General features: G+C 52.9%; 1 protein-coding gene across 5 annotated transcripts in view; it reads left to right on the top strand.

The window, feature by feature from the left end:
• The window catches only part of MAP4 (microtubule associated protein 4), a 153977-nt gene that overhangs the window by 92621 nt on the left and 41339 nt on the right, over positions 1–20017 (top strand). For 4 of the 5 annotated variants that reach the window (XM_058045325.1, XM_058045350.1, XM_058045333.1 and 1 more), the window contains 7 exons: positions 1893–2003; positions 2892–3020; positions 3675–3749; positions 4612–4755; positions 6537–7352; positions 8289–8432; positions 9097–9243. In XM_058045325.1, coding sequence (XP_057901308.1) covers positions 1893–2003; positions 2892–3020; positions 3675–3749; positions 4612–4755; positions 6537–7352; positions 8289–8432; positions 9097–9243 — 1566 coding nt within the window. The remainder of the gene's footprint in view (positions 1–1892; positions 2004–2891; positions 3021–3674; positions 3750–4611; positions 4756–6536; positions 7353–8288; positions 8433–9096; positions 9244–20017) is intronic. The other variant, XM_058045341.1, reaches the window with a different exon arrangement.

Genomic DNA, 20017 nt, shown 5'->3' with positions numbered 1-20017 from the left:
AAGATACAGGATGTAACTTCTTATTTTTAATATATTTTTGAGTACTGTAGGCCTGCTTAGGGCATGATTTTCTTACTGACTGTGAAGAACTGATGATGTATTTTTACAAGGATAAGAAATGATTAATGGAAGAACTGGAAGAGTCATAGGTTTATTGGGTTTCCCCTCCTATTGCTGTGTGGGTGCAGGAATGGGACATTGGTGTTGTTCTCCTGAAGAGCCAAATGTTACATTTGCTAATTAGGAACAATTTACATACCTGGCCTATCACCCAGTGTTCTTTTGGCCTGAATAATAGGAATATTTTCGTTTATTTGTTGCATGAAACCACATTTCTTTAGGTTTTATGTCCTTGGAGTGTCTTGCACACCTCTGCAGGGATCACATAAAGTTCAAGATCAAAGTGTCCCCTGTGTTGCTCTTCCAACTGGATATAAATGAGATTCTGCTTAGAGCTCCCATAATGGAGCAGAGATCAGACTCAGAGAAATCATTTGATTTATTCAATATTGGTGTGCCCGCTCTTTGGAAAATGGGAGGACAATTTCCCTCCCAAGGAGAGGATTCTCTGGCTGGTGGTGTAAAGGATCCCCTGACCAGTATCCCTGTAATTCCTTGTTCCTTGGGAAGAAAGAGGGAAAATTTCAGCTCTCCCACTCCTCCCCTTTTCCCTCTGGAGCAGAGGTGGGTTGGCCCAGAGATCTGAGCTGCCCATTTTTTCCACATCATTCAACTGCTGGGCAAAGAGGGAACATCAGCAGAATCTCCTTTAGTTTTAAATCGGTTTCAGTCATGCTCTTTTTTTCCCCTTGTTTTTTGGGGTTGGCTCTTTAAGTGGAAAGAAAGCTGTTGTTCAGACCTGGCAGTATTGTTGTAAACAGCTCAAAATCAAAATATTCTGCACGTTGCTCCGAGGCAAGATGTTGTCTTGACATCTCAAATAATCCGACAGGTTTATAAAGGAATTCATTCAGCTCACCTGATCTTGACATCCCAGCCCACTGTGAGCATGGGAACAGCTCAGGCTGGGCTCTCAGCCCTGCAGGGAGCACTTCTGGCATGAGAATGAGCCACAGCCCTGAACCAAATCCCCCTGAGCTGGCTTTAACTGGAGGAAATCCGAGTGTCTGGAAATAGGGTGCTCACCTGGGGAGGAGAAGGCTCCAGGGAGAGCTCAGAGCCCCTGGCAGGGCCTGAAGGGCTCCAGGAGAGCTGGAGAGGGACTGGGGACAAGGATGGAGGGACAGGACACAGGGAATGGCTCCCACTGCCAGAGGGCAGGGTGACAGGGACTTAAAGCCCATCCAGTGCCACCCCTGCCATGGCAGGGACACCTCCCACTGTCCCAGGCTGCTCCAAGCCCTGTCCAGCCTGGCCTGGGACACTGCCAGGGGTGGGACAGTCTGCCTGGGACACTGGAGGATGTTTCAGTTTCCCAGTAATTTGGTTAAAATACCATTCCATCAGCCCAGTTCATGCTGGGGTGCAGCTCCTGGCTGGGAGAGCTCAGGCATCCCACACCTTTCCCTGCTCTGAGCTGAGCTGAGCCGAGTCCTGGTTCCTGACTCAGATTCATGGACTGTGTCCATCAGGGCACATGGTTCCTCCTGCAGGGGAGGGCACAGTTTCTCCAGGAACAGTCATGATCCACTTTCCCCAAAAATCAGCCTGAGCAAGTGGATGTTACTGTAGGGTGTAAGTTCTAATTGGGAAGGGGTTTGCTCCAAAAGCAGCCTTTCCTTGGAAGTGCAGCGTTGGGACCTGCTGCATCTCCATCCTCTTGTTCCAATGGTGCTGCTGAGTGGTGTCCTTGTCCCTGAGAGGTGTCCCTGTCACCCTGATGGTGTCCCTGTCACCCTGAGTGGTGACCCTGCCTGTTGTGTCTCTGCCAGACCCCTTCAGCATGCACAGAGGGGAGAACCTGCCCGAGCTGTCCTTCCCCACGGACATGAAGAGCGCGCCGCTGTTCCCGGGCCACGCCGACGCTGCCAGGGACATCCTTGGTGAGCTCCCCTGCACAGCCCTCCCCAGATGCCAGCTGGGCACTTGGCTCTCCTGTCTTTCTTGTGCTGGAAATTCAGGTTGATGTTGGAACTCCACGGTGTTGGTTGAAGGTTCAACCTGAATTTTCACGTACTGAAAATTCAGGTTGATGTTGGAGCCCAGGGGTGTTGGTTGAAGGCTCATTTTCATGTACTGAAACTTCAGGTTGATGTTGGAACCCGTTTCTACCTTTCTTAGTAGGAAGGTAGAACTAAAATACATTCTAAGAGTTAATTGGGCAAACTAGTTTTAAAAGGCCTTGAACCTGTGTGTCGTGTGACTTTTGGTGCCTTCTCTTTGTGCACTAAGTCTGAGATGTAGGCAGCATGCAGAGCTTTGGATAAGAGAAAAATAAACAACAACCTGAAGACCAAAAATACCAAAATCCCACCCATCTCTCAATCCTGGCCCAGAACTTTTTATGGTTCTCCCCATCAGGGAATCCACAAGGGAGGTTTCCACAGCTGTAAATTCACAAGCCTTTTTTTTCCCCTGCTCTTGTTTTAATGGCTAAAACCCAGATACTCCGGAGCTGTTGCTGCAAAATGCTCTTCAGGATTTCAGCTCTTGGATTATTATATCAATATTGGATTATTAAGGGATTACCAGCTGGAATTCATGGGAGCAGTAGCAGAAAGCCAAAGGAAATAATTTGCCTGTGTTTACTCTCTTAAACCTTGTCAGAAGGTTCTGTTAAATACAGAATTTATGGTTTGTGATGCAGAACTGACATTTGATGCAGATTGATCTGAACTGCTGCTGAGCAGAACAGTCCAAGTGGTAGGACTTGAAATTTAGGAGAGGTGCCATTAAGGCTGGTGATTACAAAAGTTTTGTTATTTTCTTAGCTCCACATGGATCCATGATGGGACCTGAACAGCCTTTCCTGGGGTCCCTGTATTCCCCTGCAGAGGCTCTGGACCCGTCAGCCTTCATGGGCCTCGAGTCAGGCACAGAATTCCTGCCAGGAAAAGCAGGTGAGAAGCAAATGTTTCCTCTGACTGGCTGGGTTTGGAGGGGTTGCAGCTGGGAAATCCCACTTTACGAGTCCTGGAGAATCTTGGTGGGGGTTGACGCATAAAATGAGTCAAGATTGGAAAGTTTCCTCTTGGCATGGACAGCTGTTGGTTCAGGGGAGTGTTCTGGTGTGAGGCCCTGGCACAGCCAGAGCAGCTGTGGCTGCCCCTGGATCCCTGGCAGTGCCCAGGGCCAGGTTGGAGGAGGCTTGGAGCACCCTGGGATAGTGGAAGGTGTCCCTGCCCGTGAAATGAGCTTTAAGGTCCCTTCCAGCCCAAACCATGCTGGGATTCTACATTAGGAGGTCACAGGATGGATGAGCTTGGAGCTTTTCCAAGCCCCCTGCTTAGGCAGGGCTACCCAGAGCCACTTGCCCAGGAGAACTGAGGAAAGAAACTCCTCTTCTGGCTCCTGGGGTCAGTGCTGGGTGTCACTCTGTCTGATAGGAGCTCTCACTCCCAGTAATCCTGGGAGAACAGAGGTTCTGGTGCTCCTTATAGAGGGAATTGAAATTCCCTGGGGATGAGCCCCAGAGCCAGCAGAGTCAAACCTTCCCCTGGGAAATCAAAGCCCTGTGGGGTCAGGGCAGGACTCAGTGTGTTTGTTTCCCACAGCCCCTGAAGAATACTGGATGGGAGCTCAGCAGGACATGAAGGGACCAGATACCTCTTACTTTGTTGAGCCACCAGGTAAAAACCAGTTGTGAGCTGATCTGCAGGAGGTGTTGGCAGAGAGCTCCTGAGCAGCAGAACCAGCTCCTCTCCTTGTCTGCCTCCTCAAGGGACACCAGGCTGGGACAGAGCCACGTGGGGGCTGGCCAAGGACAGCACTGCTTCTGCTGCTCACATCAGTTTACAATGGAAATGAGTCTTTGGGGAGTGGGAATGGCTTTAAACTGAAAGGGAGTGGGGTTAGATGGGATATTGGGAAGGAATTGTTCCTGTGAGGGTGGGCAGGCCCTGGCACAGGTGCCCAGAGCAGCTGGGGCTGCCCCTGCATCCCTGGCAGTGCCCAAGGCCAGGCTGGATGGGGCTTGGAGCAGCCTGGGACTGTGGGAGGTGTCCCTGCCATGGCAGGGGTGGCGTTGGGTGATCTTTAAGGTCCCTTCCCACCCAAACCTTCCTGGGATTTTACAATTACCTTTAAATTCTGGTCACAGTTAAATCTTTGAAGCTCCACTGGAGCATTATCCCACTGGGATTTGTGTGCAGTACAAAACTTGAGCCATAATGGGATCTTTATTTCTGTGAAGAAGCTGAGAACAGTTTCTCCCTGGTGATGGGTAGGAAGTGTTTCTGGAGCTGGGGGTGGCACTGGGAGGGTTTGGAGCACAACCCTCCCCAACTTTGCCACTTCTCCTGGGATTCAAGAGTTTTCCTGGGTGCTGCACCAATTACTTTCCTGAGGGTGGGCAATCAGAGCAGATTCTCTCTGAGCTGAGGGGTATTCCCTCCCCGGGGTGGCTGAGGCAGCACCTGGGGGTGCCCCCCATGCCAGCAGTCCATGATCCAAGGCCTCTCCAGGAGCTGATCCCAGCTCTTGTGTTGGCAGTGCCCCCTGCAGCCGCAGAAGCCATAAGGACGAGCCTGCCCGAGAGCCCCACGGCAGCAGCAGCCCCGGGGAGCCTCCCTGCTGCAGCCCCAGCCCTGCCAGCAGAGGCTGCAGCCCCCGAGGGACCCGAGGCTGCAGCTCCAGGTGAGCCCTGCACCCTGGAGGGGGCAGAACATGGGATTGCCTCTCCTGGGGGAAACACAGCGAGGTGGGAACGGCTGAGGGAGGAGCAGCAAACCTGCTGCTCGTGTCCCAGTCCTGGAGCTGATTCCATGGCTCCTTGCTGTCTCCACGTTTGAGCTCCAGGAAAATCCCGAGGCTGTGGTTACAGCACAGAGGGAGGGAATGGTTCAGGGGGAAAAGCCCCTGAGGTCACTGGGTCCAACCCTTCCCCAGCACTGACCCACGGCCCCGACTGCCACATCTATCCACAAGGACCTTGAACCTGTCCTTTTAAAAGATTCTCTTTAAAAAACAAACATTTTTAATGTATTTATACACAGACTCACAGTGCCAGTTGTTGTCCAGCTTCCTAATACTTCATCCCACTCATTTCCCTAATTCTCCAGAATCATCCATACTGCTTTTAATATCTATCTATTTACAGTCTTATTCACATGTTAAATCACAACCTTTATGTTTTCTTTGGAGAAGATCATGATATCACTTAAAAAACCCACAACAAAGTCAAACCCCAGTGAGGGCTGGTGCATGATGGATCCTCTTGCTTTGGTTCACTAAAATACTTTTTTTATCGAAATGGATCCTTTAGTACCATTTTACAAGGGGCTATTTTGATTTTTCTATTTCTTTCTGACTTCAGTTTAAGCATCTAAATTAGATTTCATACATTTTCCACTGGATGGGGAGGATATTTTTAGATGTGACTCAAAAAATCAGTAGAAATGTTGTTTTTTGGTCGTCAGCAATAGATGGGGGATGTTCAGGGCACTGAGCTGCAGGACACAGAGGGTGGGCAGAGCTTGGGGCTGTTGAGATGAGGAGCTGCAGCACAGAGATCCACTGCTTCTGCCTCTGATCATTTGGAAAAGCTTGCCTCTGGACAGCTGAAACATTAAACAAAAACTGACTGAAAAACCTCCTTCAGGGGGATTTTAGGCAAATAGGAGCTTTAATGCAGAGCTTTGATTGTGCTGTGAAGTGACAAATGTTGGTTTGGAGCTACCAGCTCAGTGTTAGGAGATACTGTGTGAAAAACGAACGAGGCCAATTTGAGGGAATAGAGGGAATTTGGGATTCGTGGGAGGATTTTGTGTCAGGAGTGCCAGAGCTCCTGCTGGAGCACCAGCCCAACCCCACCAGCAGCACAAACCATGTTTACAATGAAGTGTGTGGCTTTGGAGGGTGACAGGACTTTTCCTGCTTTTGGAAAACCTGCTGGGCTCACACAGGTGATCCCACATTTTCTGTGTCCTGCAGCAGAGGGAAAACCAGCTTTCCTGGGGAAGCTGTGGCTGCTGGAAGTGTCCCAGGCCAGGATGGAGCAACCTGGCATGGTGGGAGGTGTCCCTGCCAGGAGAAGGGAGCGGGATGGAGCTGGGACATCTCGAAGGTGCCTTGCAGCTCCAGCCATGCTGGGCTCTGCTGGAATGTGCTCCTGGCAGAGCATCCAGCAGCCCTGGCCCCCTGCCAGCTGTTTGGCATCAGGCAGCTTTGGCAGAGGAGCAGTCCCTGCTGCTGGAGCAGATGGGAGCCCCTCTGCAGCCAGGGGTGCACACGGGGCACGGGGCCTGCAGCAGGGGATAAGGATGGAGCACCTGGGTGAGCTGCTGGTGGGGAGGAGGTGGTGCTGAAAGGCAAGAGGGGACACAGGGAGGGAGCCCTGGCTGTTCCCCAGGCACAACGCAGCAGGTCTGGAGTTTCCATGGGTTCTCCCTGACCTGTGGTGCCTCTGTCCCTGCCAGGTGCAGCCTCTGTTCCCACCACCGACGCCGTGTCCCATCCTGCAGAGAAAGCTGGGGCTGGCCCTGCTGGAGACGCCAAACCTCCCCAGAGTCCTGCAGCAGCAGCAGGCAGCCCTCTCCAGGCCACAGATGGGGCCTTTGCTCCTGCACCTGAGGGCAGCCCTGCCAGAGGTGTCAATGACCTGTCCACCCCGGGGACAGAGCTCGGCTTCGCCCCGGCAGCTGGATCCCACCATGGGGTGGATTTGGGGTTTGCTCCAGCAGCAGGTGTGGAGTCTCACCAAGCCATGGATTTGGGGTTTGCTCCAGCAGCAGGTATGGAGTCCCACCAGGCCATGGATTTTGGATTTGCCCCAGCAGCAGATGTGGAGTCCCATCAGAACATGGATTTGGGATTTGCTCCAGCAGCAGGTGTGGAATCTCACCAGAACATGGATTTGGGATTTGCTCCAGCAGCAGGTGTGGAATCTCACCAGAAAATGGATTTGGGATTTGCTCCAGCAGCAGATGTGGAGTCCCACCAGACCATGGATTTGGGGTTTGCCCCGGCAGCAGACACAGAACCTCACCATACCTTGGATTTGGGATTTGCTGCAGCAGCAGATAACAAAGCTCAGCACGTTGTGGTCTCTGAGTTTGCCCCAGCAGCAGAAGTCAACCATCACCATGGCCTGGATTCTGGGTTTGCTCCTGCATCTCCAGCCAAGTCTGTCCCTGCTGTGGATGGTGGGAACGTGGCAGCTCAGCCCAGCATTGCTGTGTCTGGGGAGCTGCTGACATCTGAGGCTGCCCCTCAGCAGGACAAGGCTCCTGCAGGTGAGTGTGCCCAAATCCCAGAGTCACAGTCACAGACAGTTCAGGCTGGAAAACACCTGAGGGCAGGGAGCCCAGCGTTGGTTGGCTTTGGGTGAAGCGCCTTGAGGAGAGCTCAGCTCTGCTCTCAGCAGACACAGAAAATGCATCACGGTGATTCTTCACTTACGAAACATGAAACCAGAGGTTTTTAGTGATTTTTAAATTATCATTGAGTTCTTAGCAGTGCTGAGTGGTCTGAGGACAGCCATGGAGAGGTGCTGGCTCATCCCTGCTGGTGCTTGCTGTGTGTCACCACTGCCCTCAGCTCTCCCTGGAATCTCCCAGGTCCTGTGGGACACAGAGCTGACAAACAGAGGTTCTTGAAAACAATTTCTGAAGAGCCTGAAAGGCTTAGTTGATAATTCTGGGACCTTTCCTTGGGATGACTGTAGGTGTTGAATGCTGGGAAGGGTGTGTTTGGTTCTCCATGTGCAGGTTTGCTGTGCTGTGTGGGTTTCTCCAGGGACACCATCCCTCTGGAGAGAAAACTGCTCTCCAAAATTGTGCTTATTGAATATTTATATTACTAAAATGCAGCAAATAGTCCTGGGCAGAGGCAGCATATGTGGATTGGTTGTGGATGGAGTTGGAGTGAGATATTTTTTCTTACCTTCTAATACTCCTTAGTTTAATGATGAAGATAAATTTCAAGAGAGAAGTTTTAACAAAAACACCCACTGGGATGTAGAGACTGAGAGGCCCAGGTGGGTGAATGAAAGAGGAAATGCAAGACAATGCAGGAAGGTAGAAAGATCCTAAAAATCAGGTTTTGAAAGTGAGGAAACCCTTCAGTTCCTTACAGAGGATAAAAAATTAGGCGAGGGAGTGAATTTTATCTAATTTAATCTGATCTATATTTAAACCCAGGAATTTTTACTCTTCACATTCGATTTACAGAAGCAGCAGCAAAGGTGGAGGTGGAATGCAAAGCCCCAGAAGTTTGTGTGGATCACTCAGAGGAGATGAAGGACAGGAAGCCTCCCCCGAGCCCCGGGGAGGAGGAAATTCCCGGCAAAAGCAAGCAGCCCCCGGAGGCAGCAGGTGGGAAATGCAGCACAGGGCACAGCTCTGGCCCAGGCTCCAGGGTGCAGCCCCAGCAGGTTTCAGTGCCTGCTGACACAGGGCTCAGTCACAGCACTTGTCCTTTCCTTCCCCTGCACGGCTCTTGTACCAGTGCCTGTCATCGTTTCCCTTTCTGTGCAAAATTGAAATAAAATTAATTACAGGGAGAACTGCTCTCCCTTGTAATTATGCCTTACAAATGAAAACTGGCTGTAATTATGCAGAGTGAGGAATGTTGTGGTGGCTGTGTGCATGTATTGGAAGGTATAGATGAATACAAGATGATCAGCATTAGCCAGGGACTCCAGGCTGATAATGGAGTTCATTCTGGATTTGAATTCCCAGTGGGAAGCTGGGATAGTCTGAACTGGGCTGATTGCAAAGAGGAAAAAACCCAAACAAACCCTCACCCTGTGCTTAAAGCCCTGAAACAGCCCCTGCTTCTGTTCTACCCCCACCTTGGCATATGCTAAATATAAAAGTGCTGCTGAAATGGGATTGTGAGGGGATGAACCAACCATGTCTCATAAACCTCATTCCTGTTAAACACAAAATTAACCCCTTTGCAAGGGCTGGGCTGTAGCTGCAGGCTGCCTGTACCCCTGAGACCTGAAGCTTTCTGTTCCTGTCTTTCATGTTCCAGCTGAAGCAAAAGGAGCACTAGACAATAAAGACCTTCCAGAAAAATCTGCTCCTGCTGAGAATGGTGAGACACAGAAGGAGGAGGCTGAGCACAACCACGTCCAACACGCAGAACCTCAGGAAGGGAAAGCCCTGCAGGAGCCCACAGGTAGGACAGAAATGATAACATAGAAAATAATTCCATTTCCTCGTGGAAACCTCCTCTGGGAACTCTTCACTTCTGCTCCTGGCTGTGGGGCCACCTGGGCCAGCAGGAATGTCTTTGTGTGGCTCTCAGGGCTCCTGGTGCTGGGCTCACCCTTCCCCTCGGATCCCTGCCCTCTCCAAGGCTCTTCCCCTCCCACTCAGACTAAAAGCCCAAATCCCTGTGCTCTGAGTGCTTTATCACTGGGACTGGCTCACAGCTGTGCTGGGGCAGTGCAGAGCTCCCATCTCTGCCATCAGCACTGGCTTTTATTTTGCTGTTGAAAAGGACTGGTAATTCTCACGAGGATATTCCAGGGAGGATCTCCTTCCCAAGTGAGCTGTGCAATTGCCAAAGGAAGATGTGATTTTCTCCTGCTCCACTGACCCAGCCTGCAGAGGGGCTGGTGCTGCTCACACTTGTGTGGAGGAGGATTTGTGGGCCAGGGCTGAGTGACAAACAGCTGCTGCTCTCCTCACCCTGAGGGATCCCCAGGGACACAGAGGTGACCCTGGCACAGAGGCTCTGCCTCCCCCTGCTTCCTCCCTGGCTGCTGGGGAAACTTGGCTCTCTTGCCCCCATCTCTCTTCCCATCTTCCCACTAAACTTCTGTTTTCCCACTCTGGAAGGATGCCAGCTAGAGATATAAAAAGGCTCTCTCTGATCTTGTCTTGCTGAGACAAAATGGATCCTTAATGCATTTTTAAAAAGCAATGGCATGTCCTTGCAAGAACTGGTGCTTTTTGGTGGGGTAAGAGCCTGTGTCAGACTTGTGTTTAAATAGCACTGGTGGATGGATTTGGGGTAGATCACACAGGTGTTGGGGTAAATCCCTACCCCAGCCCTCCTGAGGTGGCTCTGGTGTGGTTCCAGTGGGAAATCCTGCCTGTAGGGCCTGTCTGAGAGGGCTGCAGCCACACAGAGAATATATTTATAATTTCTTTTATCAAGCAAATAGTGGCCTTGATGTTTGAGCAGGCTTCCTGTATTCCAGGTCTTCCCACTGCACAAGTCAGGCAAGCTCCCAAATCCAGGGACCGTGGGTTTGGCAGAGCAAAACCTGCCCCAGTGCCTCTCACAGATGTGCCAGAGGAGCATCCTGTAGGTGTCCCACAGCAGAAGAGTCCTGAGCCCAGAGCAGACCCCTGTTCCACAGTGGAGCTTGGCTGTGGTGCTGGAGCATCCCCTCGCTCTAGGGCTCCTCACAGAAAGGCCACCAGTGTCCCCACGGAGCCTGTGGAGACCTGCAGAGATCCCCCCCAGGAAAACTGGGATTTGGAAGGTGCCATGGTGAAGAAAAAGAAAAAGAAACCAAAACAAAGGAGGAACCAGCTGCCAAGAGGGATGGAGTTCTGGGAGGAGAATGGAACCTGCAGAGGTGCCAGGAGTGCTCCCTGTGGGATGGAGTGGCAGAACCCAGCCGTGTGTCCTGCAACAGCCCCTGGAAGCAGAGCTCTGGATGTGCCACAGGATGCTAAAACAACACCTGGGAGTCCTATCCTGGAGGAGAAAAACAGCTCCCCTGTGCCAGCCCCAGGACAGCAGGGCCCCAAAGCCAGCGAGCTGGACGGCAGCCCCAGGGAGGAGATGGAGCCACAGGGAGGCAGAGCTGCCAGCTGGGGGCTGGCATCCAAGGGACAGAGCACAGGGATGGGTCACACTGAGCTGCAGGAATCTGCTGCAGCCAAGGGACCCAGCAAGGCCACCGAGAGAGACCTCCCCAGGAAAAATGAGAGGAGAGAGGACAAGGAGCCAAAGGGTGCCGAGCTGAAGGTCAATCTGAGCACAGCAGGAGCTCCCTTACTGACCAAACCTTTGGAACTGTCCCATAAAAACAAGGAGCCCAAATCCCCATCTCCAGGGCAGGAAGCACCCAGTGACTCTGTCCAGCCTTCCCTGGAAACAGCAGCCAAGAAAAAGTGGGAAAAAAGCAAAGGGCTTGAAAGGGATCCCCTCCAACAGCCTCACCTGGAGGCTGCAGCCCTGGACAAGCTCCCTGCAGAGCCAAAGGCAGCCGCAGAAAGGGGAAGAGGGTCAGAGGGAGCACTGAGGAGCCCCACAGACGCTCCTGGAGCTCCTGTTCCTGTTCCACCAGAACCTGGGGAAGTTCCAGCTGGGCAGGGCAGGGCCCAGGGTGTCCCCAAACCTCCCAGCCCTGGCGAGGCAGGGGGCAGGGGGGTGGCAGCAGATCCAAAGCAGGGCAAAGGGGTCCCTGGTTGTGAGCAGCAGGCTGGGACAGAGCCCAGCCTGGCACACAGCACAGACAGGCCAAAGAAAAAGCGCAGTGAGGGGAGAGGCAGAAGGATGAAAAGCTGCTCAGAGCAGGGCATGCTCTCAGAGGATGGAGGCAAATCCCCTGATGGAGCGAGGACAGATGAGGCTGGGAAGGAAACAGTTTATCCTGAGAATGGCCAGGCTGTTCCTGCCAGAGGACACCCCTCAGGCAGCGCTGCACAGGCCTGCCCTGCAGACAAGCCCAAAAAAAGAGGCAGCGACGGAAGGAGCAAAAAGGGGGAAAGGAGCTTTTCCCAGCAGCCTTTCCTTGAGAATAAGATGGACTCAGGGGGTTTTCCTGAGGGAGCTGATAAGGTGAAGGAGGGCAGTGATAAGGGCAGAGAGCAGGGCTGTGTCCCTGCTGGGGGCTTGCAGGAAAATGCAGCTAAAATGCAAAGGCCAATTGAGCTGGGACCGGAGAAACCGAAAGAAAATGTTGGGCAAGGTGAAACAGCTGATTTGGGAGCTTTAGACCAAGCTTTGCTGCTGGAGAAGAGCAGAGAGGGAGCCAAAAACCCTGCTCTGGCTGCCACCACCAGCCCCACAGAGCAGGTGGGCTGGGCTGGGAAAGGCAGAGAGGCCGGAGCTGCCGGGCTCAGCTCGGATGTGCCAGTGCTGGCAGAGAAAGCCAGGAAGAGGAGCAGTGATGGGAGAAGGAAACAGGCTGAGAAAAGCCCCTCGGGGCAGGCAGCTGCCCTGGGGGCTGGGGGGGAAGGCAGGCAGGAGCAGGTGGCTGCAGGCAGGAAGGAAATGAGCCTGGCTGAGGAGAAGGGGGCTGGTCTGCACAGAGGGAGGCTGGAGGAGGAGCTGGGGAAGCCCAGAATGCAGGGTGGCACTGGGAGCTTCTGTGAGCAGCCAAATCTTTCAGGCCATAAAGCAGAGACTTCAGAGCCAGAAATAGGGAAAGGAAACTTGGAAACTAAGGGAACTTGGCCTGTGAATAAAGGGAAGGAAGCAGATAAATCCCCAGGGCACAGGGCAGGGATGCACAGTCCCACCCGGGAACTGGGCACGGACGAGCCCAAGGGTAAAAGCAGAGATGGGAAAGGCAGAAAGGCTGAGCACAGTCCTGAGCTGCAGCCAGGTGTCTTCCCTGCAGTGGGACATGTTCAACAAACTCAGTCTGAGGAGGCCAAAGAGAATTCCAGGAGTCCAGAGGTGCTGCTGGGTCACCTGCCTGACCCTGCCAAGGCACAGGCCCCTGCTTTGCCCCTGGAGCCAGGGAAGTCACACACAGGTGGGGAGGAGAAGCACAGAAAGGGGGAGCCTGACCCACAGCAGCCCTTTCTGCTGGAGCATAAAGCAGGAGCAGGGATGTTCCCTCCTGCTGGCCTGGAGATCAGGGACAAACCTGAGGCAGGAGGTGCCAGTCCTCGCAGCAGGAATAAAAATCCTATTCCAGAGCATCCAGCAGTGTCAGATCCCAGCCTGGCCCCAGTCGCTGAGAGATCTAAAAAGAGGGGCTATGATGGAAGCAGTAAAAAGGCTAAAAATGCCTCCAGGCAGCCTGTTCCTCTGGAGGCAGAACCAGACAGGAGTGAGGCACAGCCTGCAGTGGGAGCTGGGCTGGAGTGTGGGGTGGGAGACACAGATCTTGTAGATGAAAACAGAAACATCAAAAACTTTCCCACTGGCCCTCAAAGAGTTGGGAATAATAAAGGAAGGGACTTCAAATCCGTGTCTCAGAGCCCAGCACGTGGCCCTGGGGATGGGGGTGATGCTCCCTGTGCCCTCCCAAAGCAGGGAGAGGGGCCTGCAGGGACTGGGGGCCTTCCTCCTCCTCCTCCTCTGGAAGCAGAGAAAAGCAGCAAAGAGCCTGGAGCTGGTGCTAAGAAGGAGATGCAGAGCCAGAGATCTCATGAGCAGCCCAAAGAACCTGGAAAAGAGATTTCCCAGCAAGGTGGGAAGAGCAGAGAGGCTGTGTCCCAGGGTGGCCTGCCCGAGGACAAAAGTCACCTTTGTCCCTTGGCAAAGGTGGGTGACAAAGAAATAAAACCCACTGATACAAAGGTGGGTGATAAAGAAATAAAACCCACTGACACAAAGGTGGGTGATAAAGAAATAAAACCCACTGATACAAAGGTGGGTGATAAAGAAATAAAACCCACTGACACAAAGGTGGGTGATAAAGAAATAAAACCCACTGATACAAAGGTGGGTGATAAAGAAATAAAACCCACTGACACAAAGGTGGGTGATAAAGAAATAAAAACCACTGATACCAAGGTGGATGGTAAAGAAGTAAGCCCCACTGACACAAAGCACAGCACTGCCAAGGCTCCCTCAGAGCTTCCTTGTGGGGCAGCAGATCCAAAACACAGAGCAGCCTCTGGAGCTGCTGAGGGGACAGGAGGGCCAGAGGCCGCCCTGTCCTGTGCAGAGAAGGGAGCAGGGATGTCCCCAGCCCCTGCAGGGACACCTGGCAGCTCAGGGGTGTCCCCAGCCCCTGCAGGGACACCTGGCAGCTCAGGGGTGTCCCCAGCCCCTGCAGGGACACCTGTGGGTGTGCCAGGAGCTGGCAAGGACAGGAAGGCTGGAGGGGCTGAGCAGGGCAGGGACAGGAGGAATGAGCACAGCTCACCCCAGCACCAGGGCACTGAGCCTGAGGCTGCTGGGCCAGCTGCCCAAACCACCCAAAAACAGCCCAAAGAGAACACAAAAGGTCCCTGTCAGCCTGCAGAGGAGGGCCCTGCTCTCCTGAAGGATGCTCCTCATGCTGGGGAGGTTCTCCTGAAGGACGCTCCCGTGTCAAAGTCTGAGGGGGATAAACCTCAAGAGAAAACCAAGGAAAAGGATTCTCCAGCCAAAACCAAAGAAAAGGAGTCTCAGGACACAAATAAAGAAAGAGAAACTCAAGATACAACTAAGGAAAAGGAATCTCAGGACACAGCTAAAGAAAAGGAATCTCAGGACAGAACTAAAGAAAAGGAATCTCAGGACACAACTGAAGTAAAGGGATCTCAAGAAGTAACTAAAGAGAAGGAATCTCAGGACACAACTAAAGAAAAGGAATCTCAAGAAGTAACTAAAGAAAAGGAATCTCAAGAAGTAACTAAACAAAAGGAATCTCAGGACACAACTAAAGAAAAGGAATCTCAAGAAGTAACTAAAGAAAAAGAAACTCAAGACGCAGCCAAAGAAAAAGAATCTCAGGACACAACCCAAGATAAGGAATCTCAAGAAGTAACGAAAGAGAAGGAATCTGGAGCCCCAGCTAAAGAGCCAGAAGAAGAAGGAGAGCAGAAAGTGGTGAAAGAGGCAAAGAAGGAGAGAGTGAAGGCAGCAGAGCAGCTCAAGGGCTACATGAGACCCACGAAGGCGCGGGGGGTGCCAGCCCCGGTGCCAGCCCTGGCGGGCAGAGCCGTGCCCCGGCGCATGGACAGAGGTGTGTGTGTGCCCAGGGCTGCCTGCCTGCCCTGGCACGAGCCCCAGCGGGCATCCAGCGTGGCATGAGGGGTGCTGGCTGCTCTCAGGGTGCTGGGGCTGCTTGCCTGGCTCACAGTGCTCATGCCCACGGGCACAGCTGGCACACGCTGGGAGTGCCAGGCTCTGCCTTGGGGCAGCCGTGGGGCTGAGTTACAGCTGGTGTGTGTGCAGGGTTTGGTGTGACAGTGTCCCTGACCTGCTCAGGGATGGAGGATGCCAGGGCAGGGCATGTTCTGGGTCCCTGCTGTTGGCAGGGTCTGGCTCTATCCCACCTCACACCAACTGCATCCCCTTCTCCTCCTGCAGTTGGTTTGGCTTGAGCCTCCTCATCCACAAAATGTGTTTCCTTCTAAGCCAAAACCTTTTCCAAAGCAGCTCTAACAAAACAATGGTGGGACTGATGTAAATTTTGGGACTTTTTCCCTCTTAGGGGACTTTGGATGGGCTGATCAGCATCCAGGGCTGGGCACCCTGGCTGTTCTCCAGGGAACAAGCTCCCTGTGCTCATAGGAAATGAGCTGGAATCGATCCCACAGAACTGAATCCAGTTCTTAGAAATTTTGAAATACGGCTAGAGATGAGATTACCAATATTCTTGTACTTGTGCTCATTTTGAAGCTTCCTCAGAAGGAGTTGGCATCTCTGTGAACCCCACTCTGCTGAGACAGGCCAGGGAGTTTATCCCTGCCCTCAGGTGCTCTCCATTTGTGCCTTGTCATCAGGCATGGAAGTTTGCTGCTGTTCTGCAGAGTTCCTTGCTGCCAGTTTGCATGATGCAGCCACTAACTCACCAGACCCCGAGCTCCAGAGTGCCTTAACATGCTGCTCAGGTTTTTGAGAGGTTTTGTAATTTTAATGAGTGTTGCATAACCTGAAGTAGTTCTATTTTAGTGGAAGTGGTGTTCTCTGCATGAACTTGTGCCTGCAGAAGTGAGTGATGCTCTTTGGTGCATGATGCAACAAAACAAAGGGAAAGCTGAAGGCAGCACCTTTTACAAAACCAACATTTCTTCCAAGCTTTTCCATTGTCTGCCAGGAGTTTCTGAAGGAAAAGCTCCTCCTGAGTATCTTGCACAGGTAACAGTGGAGGAGTCCTGGCTCAGAGTAGCACTGCAGCCTGTGAGTAAGTTGGCACAAAGTTTGCACCTGGAATTTGTCCTGATGTCAGTTTACTCAGGGCTTTGATAACCTTCCATTGCTTTCCTCCTTTCAGCACTTTGTAGAGTCAGCACTTGGTTTGTTGGGGTTTTAGGAGGAGCTCAGAGTGCCCAGCACTGAATTCCCCAGGCTCCCCAGGGCATGGGCACATTCCCAACCCTGCCAGAGCTCCAGGAGTGTTTGTCCAGCACCCTCAGGGATGCTCAGGGTGGGATTTTGGGGTGTCTGTGCAGAGCAGGAGTTGGATCAGTGATCCCTGTGGGTCCCTCCCAGCTCAGGAGCTTCCATGGTTCCAGGCTGAGCTTGTTTGGGAGCTCCTGAGCTGTGTTCCCACAGCAGCTGAGGGTGCTTTGCCATCCCAGAGCCCCAGGATCATTGAGGTTGGAGTGCTGTGCCCAATGCCAGCCCTGTCCCCAGCCCAGAGCACTCGGTGCCCCCTCCAGGAGTTCAGAGATGGGCACTCCTGCCCACAGATCAGATCCATGGCCGAGGCTTTTGTCTCCATTTCCATCCGTGCTGGCCCCTCCTGGAGCAGCTGTTCAGAGCTGCACACACCCCAGGGCCTGGCTGGGTCCCTCAGCTGGCACAGGGGGTCTGGGGGTGCCTGCAGAGGGAATTCACACCCCAGTGTGAACCCCGAGCTGAGCCCAGCACTCAGCCAGGGGAGGGTGCTGGCATCCCTGGCCAGTGCCTGTGCTTGTGCATGGCTCAGATCAGGGAATTGTTCAGGCTGGGGAAGCTCAGCCTTTAACCCCAGCACTGCCAGGGCACCACTGACCCACATTCCCCTGTGCCACATCCACACCTTTGTAACCATTCCAGGGTGGTGGTGGCAGCATCCCCTGGCAGGGCTGCAGGGACCCAGGAGAGCTCTGTGGCAGTCCAGGTGTCACAGGGGCTGTGTCCCCTCCATGGCCTGTTTGTGCTCCTGTTCTGTAACAGTGGCATGCTCAGGGGGTTTGTGCCTTTAGCTGTGGCCACACCATGGCCAGCTCCTCACCTGGGACTGTCAGGCAGGCCTGGGAGGCTCCTGCTGCACACCTGAGATCCCCACAGGATCCTGGAATGCTCTGGGTTGGGAGGGACCTTAAAGCTTCAGTGCCACCCCTGCCATGGCAGGGACACCCCCACTGTCCCAGGGTGTCCCAGTGTCCAGCCTGGCCTTGGGCACTGCCAGGGATCCAGGGCAGCCACAGCTGCTCTGGGAATTCCATCCCAGCCAGGAATTCCCAATTCCCAATCTCCCACCCATCCCTGCCCTCTGGCACTGGGAGCCATTCCCTGGGTCCTGTCCCTCCATCCTTGTCCCCAGTCCCTCTCCATCTTTCTTGTTTCTTTCCCCTGATGGGCAGGCAGTGATTTGCTCCCACTTTGAGGCATTTTGGAGGACCCCCTGCTGAAGTTCAGTGATGAAATCTCTTTAGCCAGGCTCCCATGTCCTACACTGTGTGTTCCAGGATAACAGGATGCTTCCCTGAAAACATCAGCTCCTGTCTGTGCTGCTAAAATCAGTGCCAGGGCTGTGGTGCAGCTCCCTCGGGAGTCATGGCAACTGTGATGCTGCAGATCCCTCTCTTTGATGGGAGTTGGATCCATCTCCTGTAAATTAGGCCTTGCACACTTGTGTAATTTTATTTTTTTTCTATTTTTGACTGTGCAGCTTAAGGAACATTGACTATAAGGCTGATTGTGCAATTCTTAAATTTAATCCCTTATCCCTCTTTTGGGTTTATTTCAGCTTCTCATTGTTATTGTTGCCATTGGAAAAACTACCCCAGAGCCTCATGGAAAATTATTTTATACTTTTTAATGTCAGGAGGCAGCTGATAACAGAAACACCACAGGCATTATCAGCCTTTACAATGTGACTGAACCTTTGTGGTGCCTCTTGTGTGAATTAAAACTCAAATTGGGAGTTAGAGGTGACAGTCAGGATCCTAAATTCTGTATTTCCAAGGAGGTGCTGGGGAAGGTTTAGGGGGAATGATGGAAAGTTTTCACTGGGCCAGGGTTGGGCTGCTGGATTCAGATTCAGATTCAGATTCTGATCTGCTGCTCACATCCCCCTTCCCTCTGCTCCTCAAGCTCTGTGTCAAAGGGAGAATTGCAGAAGATTTTTTTTCAATCTGTCCTTGAAGAATAGTCGATTTTAGAAAAAGAAATTAATTTGTTTCAGCGTTTGGGGGCTGTATCCTCTTATGGATTTTGATTTGCATAAGCTGTTCAGCCCAGGGCCAGCTCTGCAGCCGAGTGCTCGTTGCACAACCACCCTGTGGTGCTGACAGTCTGCTCCTGCATTCCTGCCCCAGTGGGGGCTGCTGGAGTGCTCATCTCATGCCTGGATCCCTCTTTCCCCCCGTCCATCCCCATCCTGGGGCTGCCTCCTGTCCCCAGCCCGTGCCAGGCTGTCGTGTGCCCATTGCCACAGTCACCCTGTGGCATGCAGGGCAGATTGCTCAACAGTTTGTGTGCAAATCAAATCCATTTAAAAGCAAGAAATGCCCATCCCTGTCTAATGACAGGATTTGCTTTGCTTTTGCAGCCACAGTGAAGCTCTTGCTGGAAGTATTTTCTTTCCCTGCCTGGTTTCCATTATTTTAAGTGGGTCTAGCGTTTGCACAGTAACCTTTCAGTCATGCCATGTTTGGAGTTCTCCTGTGGGACCCCAAAGTGTAATTGGGTTTGTCTGAAAGGAATTCATCAGCTGATTAACACTGAGTTAATCAGGGCAGGGGCTGAGGATGTGCAAGTGCAGCCAGGCATCCTGAGATCATCAGCAGTTGTGTGCAGGTAATAACAGAGGTGCTCTGATAATGCTTTGGAAGTGCTCAGAGTCACCATATTGCAGGCTGTGCATTAATTAAAGGCCTGTTAATTATCCCAGGGGGTGTGGGAGGGAGCTGAGCCCCACACGGTGTCACCAGGCAGGTCTGGCAGTGTCACAGAGCTTTGGGAGGGGACCTTGGCCCTGGGCTGCTCTCCTGCCCTGGCCCTGCTGGGAGTTTGGTTCAGCTTGAACAGAAGGCTTTGGAGAGGTGTTGCTTCTGTCCCTGGCTAAAAACTGAGCTGAGCTGAGCTGAGCTGAGCTGAGCTGAGCTGAGCTTACAGGATGCTTTTCCAGAGGTGCAGCTCTGCAGTGCTGGGTGCTCAGGGGCCTCTGATCCCACAGGATCACAGAATCCCTGAATGGTTGGGTTGGAAGGAACCTCAGGCCTCACCCAGTGCCACCCCAGCCATGGCAGGGACACCTCCCAGGCTGCTCCCAGCCCCATCCAGCCTGGCCCTGGGCACTGCCAGGGATGCAGGGACAGCCCCAGCTGCTCTGGGCACCCTCCCCACCTCCCAGGCAGGAATTCCTTCCCAATATCCCACCTAAATCCCCCTCTCTGTGCTGCCCCAGCCCTCAGCTCTGTGTTCTGTCCAGGTTGCCCAGAGCAGCTGACCCAGTGCAGATGCCCCTGGTTTTCCCCAGCTGCTTTCCCCCTGCTGCCCCAGTTCTGGTTCCTCTGCAGCTGATGCAGCCGTGCCCAGCTCTCCCCTGGAGCTGCTCCTGGGCCAGCCTTCCTGAGGCTGATCTCCTTCCTTTATTTTGTATTCCTGCTCATCCTTGACACTTGGATTTCCAAGAAAAGCTGGGAGTGAAACAAATCCACTTCTGGCTGCAGAGTCTGCCAGGCTGAGGCTGCTGACCACATTTCCTTAGTGGTGCTGTGTAACTTTCTGGGAAGTCTGAATTGCAAACCTCTTTCCCTGGCTGATGTTGCCAGTCTGTGGCTTGTGCATCATTGGGTGAACTTTGTGTTGCCTCTGCTCTATGAAATATCCCCACAATAAGCAAATATTGAGTTGGAAACACTCTGAGTGTGTTTGATTGCTGGTT

Source organism: Melospiza georgiana, chromosome 1 (assembly GCF_028018845.1).
Source record: "Melospiza georgiana isolate bMelGeo1 chromosome 1, bMelGeo1.pri, whole genome shotgun sequence".
In the NCBI taxonomy this organism is placed as follows: Eukaryota; Metazoa; Chordata; class Aves; order Passeriformes; family Passerellidae; genus Melospiza; species Melospiza georgiana.
This window is presented reverse-complemented; position numbering and strand designations above follow the sequence as displayed.